Source organism: Oreochromis niloticus, linkage group LG19 (assembly GCF_001858045.2).
Source record: "Oreochromis niloticus isolate F11D_XX linkage group LG19, O_niloticus_UMD_NMBU, whole genome shotgun sequence".
NCBI lineage: Eukaryota > Metazoa > Chordata > Actinopteri > Cichliformes > Cichlidae > Oreochromis > Oreochromis niloticus.
In genome coordinates, this window is record NC_031983.2 from 7129317 (window position 1) to 7145866 (window position 16550).

Here is a 16550-nt window from a genome sequence, read left to right on the forward strand (position 1 = left end):
CCTTCCTTGTGTTCCTCCACTAATTTTTTCCATGGCTTTTTTGGTTGCCTCTTCCCTTTTTCCTCTCTCCTCCTCCTCCTCAAACCACGCGACGCAGCACATCTGACGGCAGTGGCGGTTAGCAGAGCCCGCCTCTCTCCCTGCGTTGCCGCCACCACAGCAGTTAACTTAGTCCAAACCAGATGTTTGTTTTATTCACCCTCTCCTCTTTCTCTCTCCAGAGGCAGAAAAAAGAAAAAAGGGGGGGGGGGTGTCAAAATGAGACAGCTAAGCCCTCTCGGGTTTTGCGATGGGGATGGGAGTCTTCCTTTCTAGACCCCAGATCTAAAAACACGCCTCAAAGTGGGTTTAAGGTGCTGCCCTCTCTTCGATTGATTGAGGACAATCCTACCTACACGTTTCTAATACTTCATGAAGAAGTATGCGATTAAAATTCATCAGGGCAAGGACAAAAACTGAAGACGGGCAATGCTGAATAGCTCAGAAAAGTTGTGATTAATACACAGGGACATCTGAAAATGCAAGTCACATATATGTAATTTTCTTGCTTGATTTATAATTAAATAGTTCTTTCCCAAGCAAGTAAACATGTAGGGCCACCTTGACTGATCAAACTTATAACCTTTAGGGTTGATTTTTGATTCATTTTATTCATGTATTTTGTTTTTCTGACATTCGTTAGTTGAATTACGGTTTGAGTCAATACGAAATAAAGCGCAATAAAAAAAAGTCAAGTATCTCTTCTTCTCTATAATGCTGTAACCAAATATAGATTTTAGGAAATCTGACAAAGAAAACCTTTTCGTTGTTGTGATTGTCAGTCTGTCACTTACAGAATCAAACAATGCAAACATGACTGCCTTGGCAATCTCCTTTCCAGTGGTTAAATAAACAAATCTGAGATTTGCAATGAGACTGAAATACCAACAGCTGATATTTGGCTAAATCATGACATTTATCTCCACAATAACAAATTTAGCAGTAAATATTTGTCTGCAAATGCAGCTATTGCCTATTTTATACACTTCCTCCTAACATATTTTATTCAAATGCAATGTAACCAGTAAGCGGGACTGAACTGATTGGCTTGTGGAAATGCTGGTTAAGCATAATTAATTGCTGTTAGCCTATTAAAGAAACATGAATACATTTAGAGTGGTGGAAGAGACACAATGTGCAATCACTGGGTAAAATCCTGCACTAAGTTAGTATAGGTGCTCACCCCCAACCCTTCCCCATGCCCCTCCCTCAGCCTGCTTCTTCTGGAGGTTTCTTCCTGTTAAAATGGAGTTTTTCCTTCCCACTGTCACCAAATGTTTGCTAACGGGGGGATCGTCTGATTGTTTAGGTTTTTTCTTTATATCACAAGGTAAGGCCTTTACCTTATGATATAAAGTGATCTGAGGCATCAACGGCTGTGATTTGGTCCTTAACAAGTAAAACTGATTTGAAATTGAATTGAATTAGAACGTCTGTGCTGACAGCCAGAGCTGTGTGTCTGAGACAATCTTAAAAAGGATATCCTCTTACTATTTCATCATAACATAAATGAGTAGGAAAAAAAAGAAAAAGGAACAAATAAGTAAAAGAAGAAAGAAAATAAAACACTGTAATTATAAGTGAACTGGCTCCATCTTCACCAGTATGGAACCACACTGCTCAGGCCAGCATTAGAATAAACTGAAGCAGTGCAGGTGCCATGGTTAAGTGGAGAAAATTATTTACAGGGCTATTATTAGGTTTATGAGAATCCATTTTTATATGGTGTGGTATGTCGCAAAATGCAGGTGTGTTTTTTCCCATAATGAAGGTATGGTGTTTGAGGAATGAGCTCTTCGGTTATAGGCTGTAGCAAAAAGAGCCAGTGGGCCCCACAGACCCACCTACTGTAAAAGCTCATTAAACAGAACTATTAGGAGAGATTAATTATGAGTAAAATTATCGCAGACTGAGATCAACTCCAGGCAGTGAGACCCAGGCTCATTACAGATGTAAAACAAAGAGCTCTGAGCTACAGACCCACCTTCAGCACGCTGACGTAGGGAACACCGTCGTGGCCAAAGCGGCTGCCGTTCACCTCAATGTGTTTGAGCCACTGGATGTGCGGCTGGGCGTCGCTGTAAACCTTACAATGAAACTCCACATTGCTGCCCACCACCACCGTCTGATTGGCCGGCAGACCAGCCTGAAGGATGGGCCTGTGAGGTGAACGCTCTGAGGAAAAAGAAATTATAGAGTCATTACCAGAACTCATTTGTGGCAATAATATGCTGCAGGAAATTTAGACTTAAGCTACAGCTAAAAATAAGCTCTTTTATAATTGCTGTGTGTTAAGTTATGTGTTGTTAAAACAGCAGAAGTGAAAAGACATTCACCGAGCACGTCGAGCTGGTAGGTGTGGCTGATGGAGCCGTATTTGTTTTGCACCACGCAAGTGTAGTTTCCCCGGTCTGACGGCACGGCGCTCTCCATCACCAGACTCCACTGCTGGTGTCTCAGCTTGGGGTTGGGTGGGGTGGAGGGACGACAGAGATGAGAGAGGAGAGAATATTTAGTATATGTCATAAAAAATGACGAGGGTGCAGAAGTCTTTGGGGGAATTTGCTTTCATATTTTCAAGACAGCAACACACAAATACCCATTTAGTATATTTCTATGTTTGATAAGAGGGTCACCACAGAGAAATTGCTCCAATAAATATCAGCTATTGCTCCTAATTGCACGTAGGAGTTGATATGAGCCTATGGATAGAAAAGCGTCCTCTCTACTGTCAGAGCTATCCCCTCCTTTGATATCCTTTGGTATAAAACATCACAGAGCACACCGCTCGGTAAACAAGAGAGGCCTTTGTGCAGTGCATGTTTACTGAGGTGCAAACCCTTTTGAACAAACATTTCAAACGATAACACAACTTGAAACTCTTTTTATTAATTGCGTCCCGCTTGATGCAGAACAGATGTGATTAGCAGAACGCAAAATTTTGACGTGGCGTAAACGTCTTAATGGGAAATTATTCCGCGTGCCCGCAGCGGCCAGAGGGGCTGCAGAGAGCGGTGTCATCAGGTATCGCTTTGAAGAAATCACAAGGAACGGCCTTTTCAAGAAATAGAACGCAGCACACGCCATATGTTTGAGAAACCAGTTAAACTAACTGGAATCATGATTTAATGAAATACGACATTTTGAAATAGGAGAGAAGTATTTTCTTGTCTCCGCCTGCAGTGAGGGCAGAAAGATTTTTTTTTCTTCTTTTGCACCTCTGAAAGTGGTTCCACTGTGCCACTCAGGAGCAAGCCATCCCCGGAGACCCGAGTGCTGAATTGTGTGTAGTAATTCAAACCAGGTGTGGCTGGATGGCAACAGCAGACAGATACTAACTTGACAGATTCAGAAGTCTATCGGATGGGAGAGCGAACACGCGAGCGGTCCGGCATCGCGAGGCGCAAAGACAGAACCCGCCACGCATCGATAGGCAGAGTCTCCACGGGCCCAGAGGAATGACCTCCACGGTTTAAGTGGAAACGTGTGGCGCTTAGCGCTGCGAGACAGGAGCAGAGTGAACTCCTCCGCGAGAGGTCAGAATTACTAACAACGGGAGTGAGTGATGTCAACAAGGAGGCTTTTCAGGGTGGAACACTTAACATCACCCGCAAAGGAAAATGTGCCGACCCAGAGAAGGTTTAATGTTTTCGCAAACATTTAACCCCACACATTTTGGTGACCAGCCAGCCATTCAGAGAAGGTATATATATGTATATATTTGTATGCTGAGAATCAAATTCTCCTCCCCTACTTCTTCTTCTTCTTCTCCTCCGTCTGTCTTACAGTATACACTTCTTGACTCCCACTCTTGGAGGCGTATACGGAAAATAATGTAACAGTGTAAATATTATGCCTGTGTGTGCTTTTTGCAGTTGCGTGGTAACATAGGCCAGGCCGCCCGCTCGCTCGACGCTGGCAAATGGTTCTTCAGAGGGGCTGGCTCCACCCCGTCTACCCCTCTCAGAGACAGGAGTCAAACCGAAGTCAATGGCTGCTCTCATGAGCAGCTGAGTGACGCCTTGTGCTGTGGTGGCTGGGATCGAGCTGAGCTGAGAGGGGAGTGAAGGGGAAAAAACCCCCCAGAAAACAGGCGACACATGCAGGGGGAACCGAAAAGGTGGTAAAATATGAGCACAAGTTCAAGCTCAGTAGTGGGCAAGACCACCAAGAGATACAGAAAGAGAGAGCGATCCAAAGCATGACTTTGGTTCTTAACTTTGTAACTCTTTGCAAACTTTCAGTTCAGATGGAGCTTTTGCGCAACTACATTTATACGACAGCTGCTGTTACTTTGCAGATTCTGATTTCACACCTAGCCCGAGACATCTGTGTCTGATACACGCACTCGGTTTTAAAGTGTTAACTGCCACTAATATCGTGGCTACTGAAACCGAACTTCTTGTCTGCGGTAATAATTAACTTTGAGTGCCATTCTACTTTAATTCCTCCTGGCACTTTTCATTATTTTCTAAACACCCATCACTGGCTTTTATTACCATGTTACACTGGCTAACCCCTGTTGAACTCGTAGCATTAGTCCCCAAATGTGATAATCCTATCCATTCCAATCATGCCAGATTCCAACCAGAATTAAATTATTAAGCAGCTTACATTAGAGTCATACAAGGCTTTAAAGGTTTTAGGGCTTTGGCTGTGGATGTACGGAGTACACAGAGCATGCCATGGGAATGGACAGGCAGTTTTACACTGCAAAAAGTGCACTTTGAAGGAGACATTACCAGCTTTTCAGGAGTCTGAAGAGGACGGAGAAACAAGTTGAAATTTGTATTCTGTGTTATTTTTTTCTCTGAAATATTTTGGGACAAAGTAAACTGCCTTTCAAGACATTTCCTTTTGCTTCACCGGGATTGCCATCGAAAACACTTCAGTTCCCTGATCCTATGGGCAGATTCTCTCACGTCTTTTCATCAAATTCTGGACTCTGAGCGAGCTTGAGAGACTGGCAAAGATGCTGACATTTTTTGCAGTGTATTAGTTGTCTGAGAAAACACAGGAAGCTCTTTTCCCTTTATAGTCCAAACTCTCCGTCTTCACCTCACAAAATAGCTTCTGTCAGAACCAGCGGGGCCAGTTACCAGAATTTATGAGTGTGTCAGAGCGGACCAGTGGCCCGGATCTGCGCTACCGTCTAATTTGACCCATAGAGAAGGTAGAAACAGAGAGATGCGGCCCTAAGGGGGTTGCTATTAAAGCTGGTAAAGTTTAGCTTTGCAAGGCAGCAGAAGGCTGTAAAAATGGAAGTATACGAGTAAAAAAACCCAACAAATTTGTGGGTATAAAAACAAAAAATTTGATCATCCTATTTTTGATATCTGCAATGTGTTTGGTTAAAATGACCGAGAGGGGAAAAAGAGTGCGGCTGGTCTAAAATTAAAAAAAGGAGTCCAAAAATAATCTTGCAATGTGTAGAAATTCCTGCGTGGCCTACTGAGACTCACAATCCAGGCTGTGTTAAAATCCGGAGTGGAAAAAACAAGGATTTAAAGTGCTTAAAGTCTTAAAAAGCAACAGTGTGGAGCCAGTTTAAGAGCCCCGTCTTGGAAAGCTGTCAAAACAGGGATTGAAGAATCAGTTAAGTGCTGAGCGACCTGGAAGGAATGAAACACAATAATTACATTGTCAACTTTAGCCTCGCTTGTGCTGCCGCAGTTTAGCATGAACACAATAAAATCCCATCCGCCATATGTGGCATCATACAACGGCGATGGCTTTGTCTGTCGAAGGCTCGGGCTGGCTCAATGGGTTGACACCACGCCCATCTCTTGCCACGTCCATCTGATGGCTCAATAGACGGCTGAACTTTAACCTTTAGGGCTTGGCCTTCACAATAAGGAGTGCCGCAGTTGTCTGGGAAGGCGAACAATGCTCCGGCACATCGCACTGCTGGAATTTTATTTTCCATTTTATAAATGAGCCACACATCCTATTTACAGTTTCCTTTAGTTTTCAGCTAATGCACCGCTTAGCTCTCTGGGTTGCATTTCAACAGAATTGCAAAGTGCTTGCAAGATTTTAAGCAAATGTCTGAAACAGCCTCCAGCTTGCATGGGGAAAAAGGTGTCAGTGTACAAATATACAGGCCTGTAGGGTTAGACTATCAAATACTGACACTGGAACTGCTAACAAACGGATCATTCTGCTGATCCTCTTCTGTAAATTAAACAATCCCTTTGTTGTAGTCAGCATTTTCCCCCAGAAATACATTACCTCCCAGAATGGAAAGCATGTGAAAGACATTAACACTGAAAGCCAGACTGTCTGATAATACCTTTGTCAGCAGCTGGTAAATGCAGCTTGACCTACAAAAAATACAATAAAATAAAAAATCTAGGGCTGCTTAAAAAAGTTTAATTATGCAAAATAAAGTATAAAATCCATTGATTGAATAAAAAAAAATGTGTGTTGTGTGGCCAGAAAAAATGCTTCAAAATGAGTGGGATATTTTCCTCATACTACTACAATAGCATATTAATACAATCCTGCCTTCTGCCATTTGTTTTCTTGCCTGTTCTGAAATTCAATTAAGTTCATTTAATAGCGCCCAATCTTAACAACAGTTGCCTCAAGGCACTTCATGTAAGGTAAAGACCCTACAGTAACGTCTTTGAATCTCTTTACCACAGAGATGACATTATCTCTGCCATCATTTTATTCCAGCCTCTTGTAAAAGATATCCTTAATCTCAATAAAGAACTTTTATCCCTGATTACACTGTAACCACTGAAAATAGACGTAAGCTGTTTTGCTCTTGAGATACCTTCAGGATAAATGCTCAATGTCAACATCTTAATTGTCTTTAAAATATGAGAGGTTTTGATGGTCATTGACAAAAGAGTCAATGTGCCACTTTTCCCCCTACATTTCAATAAATTCTTCAAAAGAAAAGTAAAACCGGAGACTAGTTTAGACGTGTGCATATTTGCAAAAGAAAAGAGCCATTGTCAAACCCTCTGTTAAAGCGGAAGTCTTTAAGCAACAAAGGTGAACGTAGTGCATCCTCGGAAAGGCCGTTTTCAAGCACTCTGGCGTGAAGACAGGAGGTATTTTCTGTAGGTGGCTAATGGACCCTAATGGTCTGCGCCGTCAGTGCCTTTCTCTCACACGTCCGCAGATCTGAAGGCACTCAAGAGAAAATGACAAACTGGCTGGTGGGCAGCGCTTACATGGAGTGGACTCCACTGTGCCCGTCAGCATGGATCAGTTAGCAAGTCAGTCCCCAACCAGCACACTCCAAGCCCTGAGATATGTGCGACAGAGTCGTTTCATCCCCCCATCCGAAGCCAATTCGTTCAGCCAAAGTTAACCACGGCTGTCACATCAAAAATGATCTTGTCGTTTCAGTATAGATGCTGGAGGAAGCGACTTCACCTTGAGGACCTGTTGGTGGAATAGAGTCTTTAAGAGGCCATTGTAAGGCTGTCAGGACTTCGAGACCCCCCTAACGACCCCCATCCACCCCCAGCCTACTAAGATGAACCAATATAGTTCTATTAACACAACTATTATTCAAACTTTAGCTGTTAGTTTGAAAGACTAATGACTATTACCTGTAAATATCATTTTGTGCTACAAGTTTAGACTTTTTTGAGAAAAGAAGTATCCTCAATAGATCAGGATCACGTTGAACATGACCGGCATTAGTTTCTGTGTCTAAAATGACAAAAAACATAAGAAATGGAGGATTAAGGAATAAAGTATAAAAGTAGTTTGTGGACTAACAACTTCAAGCATATGGCAGGAACAAAAAAAAAGACAAATTAAATTATATTAGATACTATTGGGTACATCAATCAACTTAACCGAGGATAATGTGACTAGATTTTCAGTGTTAATATCTTTTAGTGCAAATTAAGCCATTATGGAAATTTCTTGGGCTGCATTTGAAGAAGGGCATTATTTGTGGCGTGCATAGTAGCAGAACAACATGACTGGCAGCAGTTCTTGGCATTGAGATGGACCGAAGCCGTCACCCTTGACCTCACTGAAACGTAGCTGGGTCACAGGCTTGTCTGTCACCCGGCACTGTGATTTTATAGAGGATGACCTCTCTGTTCACCTCCCTTAAGGCCAACAGTGGTCACATGGTGATTAGCTAAATGGATTTCGAAGCATCTCTGGGACAGAAGGGAGTGACGAGGGGAGCGTGTGAAAACGTCTTGATAAAGACACGTAGAGGAATGTCTTAATAATCACAGGATGTGTTCTTATGTGTCCATTGTATGGTAGGTGATTTAAAAATTCAAGCTAGTTTGTTATAAATGTACAGAAATGCTAATGCTAATCATTTATAACTGAGGTCATAGTGTGCAGAAATGGCCAAGCCACTACTAGAACCTATTCAGTCCCTAAGCTTGTACTGCAACTACAACGTCCCATTCCACTGGACACCTTTATCCTTACAGTACAAGTGGCCACAGATACAACTAAACCCACAGCAGTGGTTGTTTTGGGTCCGAGCTCAAGCTACACAGAGCAGAGCATGTACAGGAATTTGTGTTAATGACTCGTTAAAGACAGTGTCACAGCTCACACTCAAATAAAGCCAGACAAGGTCAATGGGACTTAGTATGAAGAGGCAGCTATACATATCGACCTCTAACTATACATGTAGCATCCCATAGGAGCATGTATTACAGCATCAAGGTGTACAATGTGGTTACTGCTGCAAACACACCAAGCTATACACACTGAATAGGCTGAGTTTGTGTGAGGAAAATACAATGATGAAGCTGACATTAAGACCAGACCTTAATGCTAAAAACACCTCCTCTGTGCTCTTTAACTGGACGAGAACGCAGAGATTTGGTGAACAGTTGGATTAAACATCTAAGTGCTCTGAGCGCTCAGTTTGGGATTAATTTGCTGCTAACAACAAAATTTCTCATCCGTTAATCTTCATGTCTACTACACATGCTAAAAGTTGCTGTCAGGGAACCACTCCAGTCAAAGTTGGAGCGTCCTGAGGACTGGTGACAGGTGTGTGTGAATCTGTGTGTGTGTCAGAGTGGGGACAGAGGGAGGGAGACAACTGCTGTTGGTCTGCTGGGAGCAGATGTTGAAGATCTCTGTAAACTGTTAATAGCTGCAGAGTCTCATTACATTTAACTCTTTAAAGGCCAAACGTCTCTCACTGCTTCTATAGCAGCCTGACACATGATTACCCTGCTGAAAGTGGAAGATGAAATTTTAGAGTAATAGGAAATAGCTCAAACGGACACTTTCCCTCTCTTCTGTAATAAAAAACCTGTCTCAGTTGACTCTTTAACCTCACTCTTTCTCATTTTTAATTCAGCAATTATTCTGCAAGAACACTCTCAGTTAGTGTACTGTGTCCTCTACATACCTACTTGTGTAGTATGTGAATTTTGACAGCCTACTGTAACACTATCTAGAAATAACGTTAACGTTTAGCACAACTGTGGTGCTAGTTACTGTGTTTGTAATATTTATAGCTTGTTGTGGCTTTCACAAAACATAATACTAAATTCTTTAGCAGTGAAGATGACAGTTTAACAAGCTTAAAACCCCCCAAATGCATTTATTAACTGGGTTTAACTGCAATGCCTCGAAATGAAAAAGTTTGTTAGCTAGCTCTTAGCTAGCTAACAACAACCTTGTCATCATCTGATAATATATACTTCCTTTTACTGGCTGAAATTTGTTTACATTGTCTATTTGTACAGTGACTGTTATGAGACACTAGTAGATATTTGTAGAGCCCTCAGTGTAGCCGCAGTTAGTAATTTGAGCACTATAATACTCTCAAAGTAGTGAGTTTAAGTATAGAAGTGCAGACAAAGCATTAACTTAGGGTGGCTAATGTTATTAAATGTTGGCAAACCTCATGTACATTTTTTTCTGGAACATTAGTAATGACTTGATTACATTTTAATAAATCATAATTGCTGAAATGATGGCAATTTCAGGTAAGAAAGTAACAAATTAATGCAGCTCTCCCTTACATAATTCACCACATATGTGAATGTTAGCATCTAAAACAGCCCCCCACCCTCACCATCATTTTAGGAAAGCACTGAGAAGAACGAGAAGGACAAAATAATAAGACACAGGCTGAATGACCCTTAAAAGAATTTACATCTCTGGGCATAATTTTAGAATTTATGTGCCATTAGGTTGAAGTTTATTTTGAACCAAAACACACGTTTTTACTGTTTGAATTCCGATGGTCTTACCACACCAAGTTTGTCCTTTAATTCTGCAGCTCAGGGCCATTAAGGGAAAACAAAAGTAAACCAAGCCCCGCTACTTTAAGCAGTGCCATTCCACCCGAGAGCCTAGTGTTTAGAGTGAATCCGATGACAAAACTGAGCACAACAGCTGTCTGCTGCACTGCGTTACTGTCAACACTGAGCTATCACGCGAGCATGCATGTATCTGTGAACCATTCTGATTTCAGCACAGCGGTCTGACCCTAAATTTATATTCAGCTTATCCGGAGGCTACGTTTCTGAGTGCCGGGGGTGTCCTCGACTATGGCGTGTTTTCTGACCTTTATTTACCGTGAGAAGATTCACAGAGCGTGAGTTTCTTTCAGCACTCTGCTTCACAGTCTCCCAGTTATAGACATTCACACCGGGGAACATTGCAACACCCACACAGATCTACTGATGGACACGCAGCAGGGGATTAAAATGCCTTGCTAAAAGGCACTTTGACAGTAGCTCAAACAGGGAAGAACATGAGACTCCTCCAAGCAGATTTTTTTGGTGCTGTGTGAAGATTTGAATCTATAAATCACAGTCCTGCTCCTTTAACCTTTAGGCGTTAACATGTTATTGCTCTCACCTTGATGCCTCCCATCCTCTGCTCTCCCTTGAACTCTTTGCCATTCTTCAGCCAGTGTATGGTTGGCGGTGGGTTTCCAGACGCAGCGCAGCGGAATTTGACGGTGTTGGCCGCAGGAACAGCCAATAATTTCTTGTCCATTCGTTCTGGCCTGGTCCAATATGGCGCTTCTGTTAGAAAAACACAAAAGACTCATTGAAAACTCTTAAGACTTTTAAATATTCCCATTTCTAGGACATTAAATAGCTAAGGCGGACTCATGCAATAAGAAGATGCCACTTTTTTTTCTACAGTTTTCCATTTACTCTTAGATCATAGAACATTTGGGGAAAGACCCTCCAGGAATTTACAGTTACATGATTTTGTAATTGTTAAAAGACGGCACAGATGGGACAAGTTGCTCCTCTGCCCTTTTTTTTAAACGAGTGCTTCATCTTGGATGAGTTATGCCCTATACCAGAACAGATGTGGTGTCACCAGAGGTCTTCCCTCATCTAACAACACAGAGTACCTGCAGTGTTTACAGAGACTAATACACATGTACACTGTTAAGTTTCTGTGATTCATTTTCAGTCATTTTAAGCTCTTTTTTGTGATTTCAAGATGTTTTTCTTGAGTGAATCATGAGGCTTTTGTTTTGATATCCCAAAGGAAGAGTTGCTGATGGATGTTTGAATGAAACCTTTTCATTTGTTACTGATAAAACAATCTTTCTTCAACGTCGGCCCTTCCCCGCTGTCCACAGAGATACAGTTAAGTTGAAGATGCGCCAGCGGTGTAAAACGCAGTTTGACGGATGCTGAAAGAGCTCAAAACGGACGCATGAAGCGTCACGGGGGGACCAGACAAAACCATCTTACCATCTTTCCTCTATAACAAGACGAGGAGTTGGTCTGAATCATGAGATCCTGAGAGTTTGGAAACCTGTCAGGGCGATTTATTGAGTTGTATTGAGAAGACGGTGGACAAAGAGAGCGTAGTGAGTCAGGAAGGGCTATTGTCCATGCTGTGTGGGTGTGGAGAGTGAGAGCAACGAGGCATGGCTCACTCACTCTCCTCTTGGTATAATCTGTGTGTGTGTGTGTGTGTGTGTGTGTGTGTGTGTGTGTGTGTGCTTCCCAGGACAAAAGCTGGGGAGTTGGCTGACCGGTCATCAGATGACTCTTTTACTTTCTAAATGCAGCAGGAGAGAGTGGAGCTAATTACCATCTCAATAGCCGCGCTTGTGTGTGTGTGTGTGTGTGTGTATTTGAGTGAGTCAGGCAATAGTTAAAAAGTAATTCTCACCCTCGAGCGCTGAACGGGCAAATTCTGGTCTCATCTTGGCGACTCAGGTGAGATGTCAATCACCGTTCGATATAACATCTACCTATAAATGCCTTTGATTTACTGTGTGTCTATTTATCAAATGTCTGGGGTGTTCTGATACTTTTCTGACACGTTTCTTTGGCTCCTACCATCAAACACTGGCTTCAGCTTCACAGAGTAATTGCAACCAGACTGAGAGAGATGTTCAGCGATTAAAGACACCTACCTATCTTCTTAGAAAGCAAACAAACAGGATGTTACTGAACCCTCTAAACAGTGTGTTTGTGTGTCTGCTAATAAAGCACACAGAACACTGGCTGACTTAGAGACTCCCCAGCTCGCAAAGACAAACACACTCCACGTGCAATCACACACACACACAGACACACAGCTTCCACCTTAAAAGGGAAGTGTCTGTTTGAATTCATGACTTCTCTCCCTCCATCTCTCTTTTTCTGTCTCTGGAGCGACGTTCCACACTCCACACTGGGACAATCCTCCAAAAGCAGTCTGAACACATTGTTTTTTGGCATGGTAATCAGCCACCCTGCACACACACACTGACACACAGACACACACTCAGTCAAACAGAAACGCTCAGTGAGGTTTTAAACAAGTCTCAAACCCAATGTGTGGTCCTTCTCCTCATCCTCCTCCTTCCCCTGCTGCTGCTGCTGTGGGTCCTGAACTCATCTGGGCCTGAAAACATATTCCTGCTGCTGATCCTTCAGCCACAATGACGCTTATAACCCAAAATAGATGCTTATGTGGATTCGCAGGACGGACTAAAGGAGTCTTCGTGGTTTTGTCACCATAACACACGAAGATTGTTTTATTCGCTGACCTTCAGCTGCTAAGCTCTGACTGACGCTCTCCTCTGTGGAATCAGGAGATCAGCCGTCAGTCAGGCAGTCTGGATGAAGCTTTTGAAATCTTCTCGTAATTTGTTGCCCATTGTTGTACTTGTCGCTCATGCGAGCAAGTCTCCTCTCATTCAACGTGTTCCAGATGTAACAATCGCCTCCTGTGAACCATTAAGCGAATTAGTAGCTTGCCGAAACAGATGTTTATTCCACGTGAAATTATGCCGTGATTAAGTGGGGACGGTGATTTGACAGTTTAAAAAAAAATCATTTTTATTCGCGTGACCGAAAAGCTTTCTTTCTGGTGCTTCAAAAATACGATATGCTGGCTCTGCCGATTCTTAAAACAGCTTACTTTTCAGAGAGCTGATGCAGACACTTTCCACCAGAAGGAAAAACGTGAAAGAGCCGCAGCCTTTTCCAGTTTAGAAAAAGCCGTCGATATTTTGATTTCAGCATGCTTTTGATTTACTGCGCAGCCCTGCTCTGTATGCTCAGCAACACGCAGGAATCCCATCCCGTGTCTAATTGGCAGGATGGTATTTCCTCAGCAGCAGAGGGGAGTGGGATTTTCTGGGAGGGAGGAGAGGAGGAGGGGAGGGCTGGCACCCCTCAACCCCTCGCAGAGGGGGGTTAGAAGGGACTCGACAGATAACCCTGCCCTGCACGGATATACAGTCGCTGTAGTGGAAACTGGTTTACAATAACATCTTAGCACAACTCAGCAGCTACAGTGTCATGCCCACCTGTCAGACACAGAGGCTAACTGCGAGGGGAATCTCTCTGGGAGCCTATAAATACACAAGCGTGATCCGCTTTGCTTGCTTCATGTTTGATAACAGATTTCAAAGTGTGGCTGGAGAAATCCCACCAACATAGACGGGGTAGAGATCAGTCAAGGGGAGAAGGTTGTTTCCGCAGGCACACAAAGTGTCACATTGTCAGCAGGTATATTCTTCCCCGTTGCGGCTGCAGAGGTAAAAGCATTCCACAATCAATCTTAAGGTAAGACTCAAACTCAGTGATATGGTGCAAGATATTGTGCAAAAAGCACAAGCTAACATAGGAATACATAGGTCTGGAGCTGAGATTTCCCCTATTATTTTTATTATTATCATTATTATTATTATTACTATATTGCTTTTTTAATTAGGGCTGGATATGGTGACCCAGAATCCTCCCTTAAGTTACGCTGCAATAGGCCTAGGCTGCTCCTCATGACGTTGTGAGTCTTCTTCACTCACCTGTTTTCCACTCACTTTGTGTTTATACACCGCTCTACATTTCATTATTAGTCATTATTAATGTCTGACTCACCCTCAACCCTTCCCCATGCCCCTTGATGGGCCTGGTTCTGTTGGAGGTTCCTTCCTGCTAAAAGCAAGTTTTTCCTTCCCACTGTCGCCAACTGCCTGCTCATAGGGGTTCCTATGATTGTTGGGGTTTACAATATAAAGCGCCTTGATGCGATTAAATAAAACTGAACTGAATTGGAATTTTCAAGATTTTCTCATGAACTTCTTAGTTGAAGGACGGATATCTTGCAAATGTTGCTGCATGTTATGATTTTCCTTAACAGTGCGCATTGTGATCCAAATGCAGATTAAAATTTTCTAAATACTCATCTATTATAGAAATAATAAGATCAGTGGATTGTGCAGCCTTGGCAGAGCTACGCACTCCCCGAGTGCTGATTGTGTTAACAAAATAAGATTAAATTCTGCTTTTTTGGCTTTGCTTAGATTATGCGTTGCCTTTGCAAGTGTTCCATACACATTAAAACCGACTGCCATACAGCCCCCTGCAGCCCTGCGCTCACGTCTTTCTGGCTTATGGATCTGTGCTGCAGGTTGGAGAAGCATGACTGCGGCTCCTCTATCAGCTATGTTGAGTACAACAGCAATTAGCTGGAGCACGACACAGTGCAGTGCTGATCGCCACGGCACAAGCCTCTTCAGCGCTCAGACACCGATCTGGGAAGAAAAAGGGGGGGTCTAATTGTGTAATTGTATAATTTGCCCTCACTGACGCCTGCGAGCACACAGGCAGATTTCATTACAGATTACACTGGGGCTCTTTGAAGGCACACTGCCCCGGAGGGCCTGCAGGGACTCAAGGCAAACAGAGCAGGAGGAATGGCGGCTGTGGAGCAGCGTAGCGTGGCCCGGCATCCAGCTCTCTGCTCTCCTGCCAGGGTAAACAAGGAGGCCGCATAGCTCAGGAGCACAGCACAGCACAGATTAGACTCTGTTAACCCCCCCCACCCTCGCTCACATACACGCTGCCCTTTCAGTTCGCACAGGCTCCAAGTGTGTTCGCTGCTTTCCACGCTGCAAAAAATACTCACTTAATTCGCATTCATCGTGTGAGGGCGGACGGCTGTTCAAAAATTGCTCACTTTTTATTTGCCCGTCTGTCAGCGCAGCATCTTCAGGGCACTCCATTTTAAAATGTTTTTTCAAGTTTTTACACATATTTTGAGAGATCAAACGTCAGGTCTGAGAGATTCGAGTGGTAGGATCACATCGGCAAAGCCAACGAATTGTTGCGTCTTGCACACTCATTGCTGAAGTTGGCATCACTCTGATGACTTTACACAAGTTTGGTGACTGCAAAAATAGTCCACAGACAGCAAAGTCCTTGAAACCACCTTGGATATAATTCCAACAGTTTTCTTTAGGGCCACGCTCAAAAGATCATGTAGGTCATCATACAGGTAGGGCCTCTTCCTCCCCACTTCAAGTGCTCTTGACTCATGGGTTGGACCGCACCCGTCTTTGAATGCAACCTTCAGCTTGTTCTCAAATCCACCTGCAAAACTGCGTGACTACATCCTGCATCCTATTGAGAAAACCTCTCATACGAGCACCTGGCAAATGAATCAAGACTGTCTCTGTGTTGGTTTCTGCTAAATTTGTGTCTCCAGGACCATAAAATTGCAAAGATGACAAACACAGAAATACATGTTGAAAACAATGCACACCAGGCTGTTTCAGCTGTAAAGGTACCGCTAATTAATTTAGATATGTGTTGCACAGAGGAGGCCACCTGTTTCCCTGATACCTTTGTTCACTCTCGATATCTTAAAATGCTGCTGAGGCTAACAAAAGAAGTCTACCGACAGCAACAATGCAACTCTGATTGATGAATAATTACTCAGTAAATATTTTAGTTCCCCACCTGGAAACTTTTTCTTAAAGTGGTCAGGTTAATGCGACCTGCTTTCCTTGTTCCCTGCGCCCTCTCTCCTCATTAATACCCTGACATTTTCACCATCTCCACATATCTGTTATCGTCTGCTCAGCTTGTAGATGTGGATCTTCTTTCCGGGACTCTGTCTGGTTGTGTGATTTGTCACATGGCTCCTTCCTGCTACAGCTGGCTAATTAGCATTGGCTTTGCGGACATTAAGCGGCGATAAGGGTTTAAAGTTTCTGGGCTAATCCCTCTCCTTTTGGTCAGGAAATTAGAGCCTCATATGTCATGAGGTAGACTTACTTTCAGAGATTA

At 43.1% G+C, this 16550-nt stretch overlaps 1 protein-coding gene across 11 annotated transcripts in view; it reads right to left on the minus strand.

Moving 5' to 3' along the window:
- The window catches only part of fgfr3 (fibroblast growth factor receptor 3), a 67855-nt gene that overhangs the window by 20505 nt on the left and 30800 nt on the right, over nucleotides 1–16550 (minus strand). For all 11 annotated transcript variants that reach the window (XM_019349035.2, XM_019349033.2, XM_019349034.2 and 8 more), the window contains 3 exons: nucleotides 10870–11039; nucleotides 2376–2499; nucleotides 2024–2214 (listed from right to left, as the gene is read on the minus strand). In XM_019349035.2, coding sequence (XP_019204580.1) covers nucleotides 2024–2214; nucleotides 2376–2499; nucleotides 10870–11039 — 485 coding nt within the window. The remainder of the gene's footprint in view (nucleotides 1–2023; nucleotides 2215–2375; nucleotides 2500–10869; nucleotides 11040–16550) is intronic.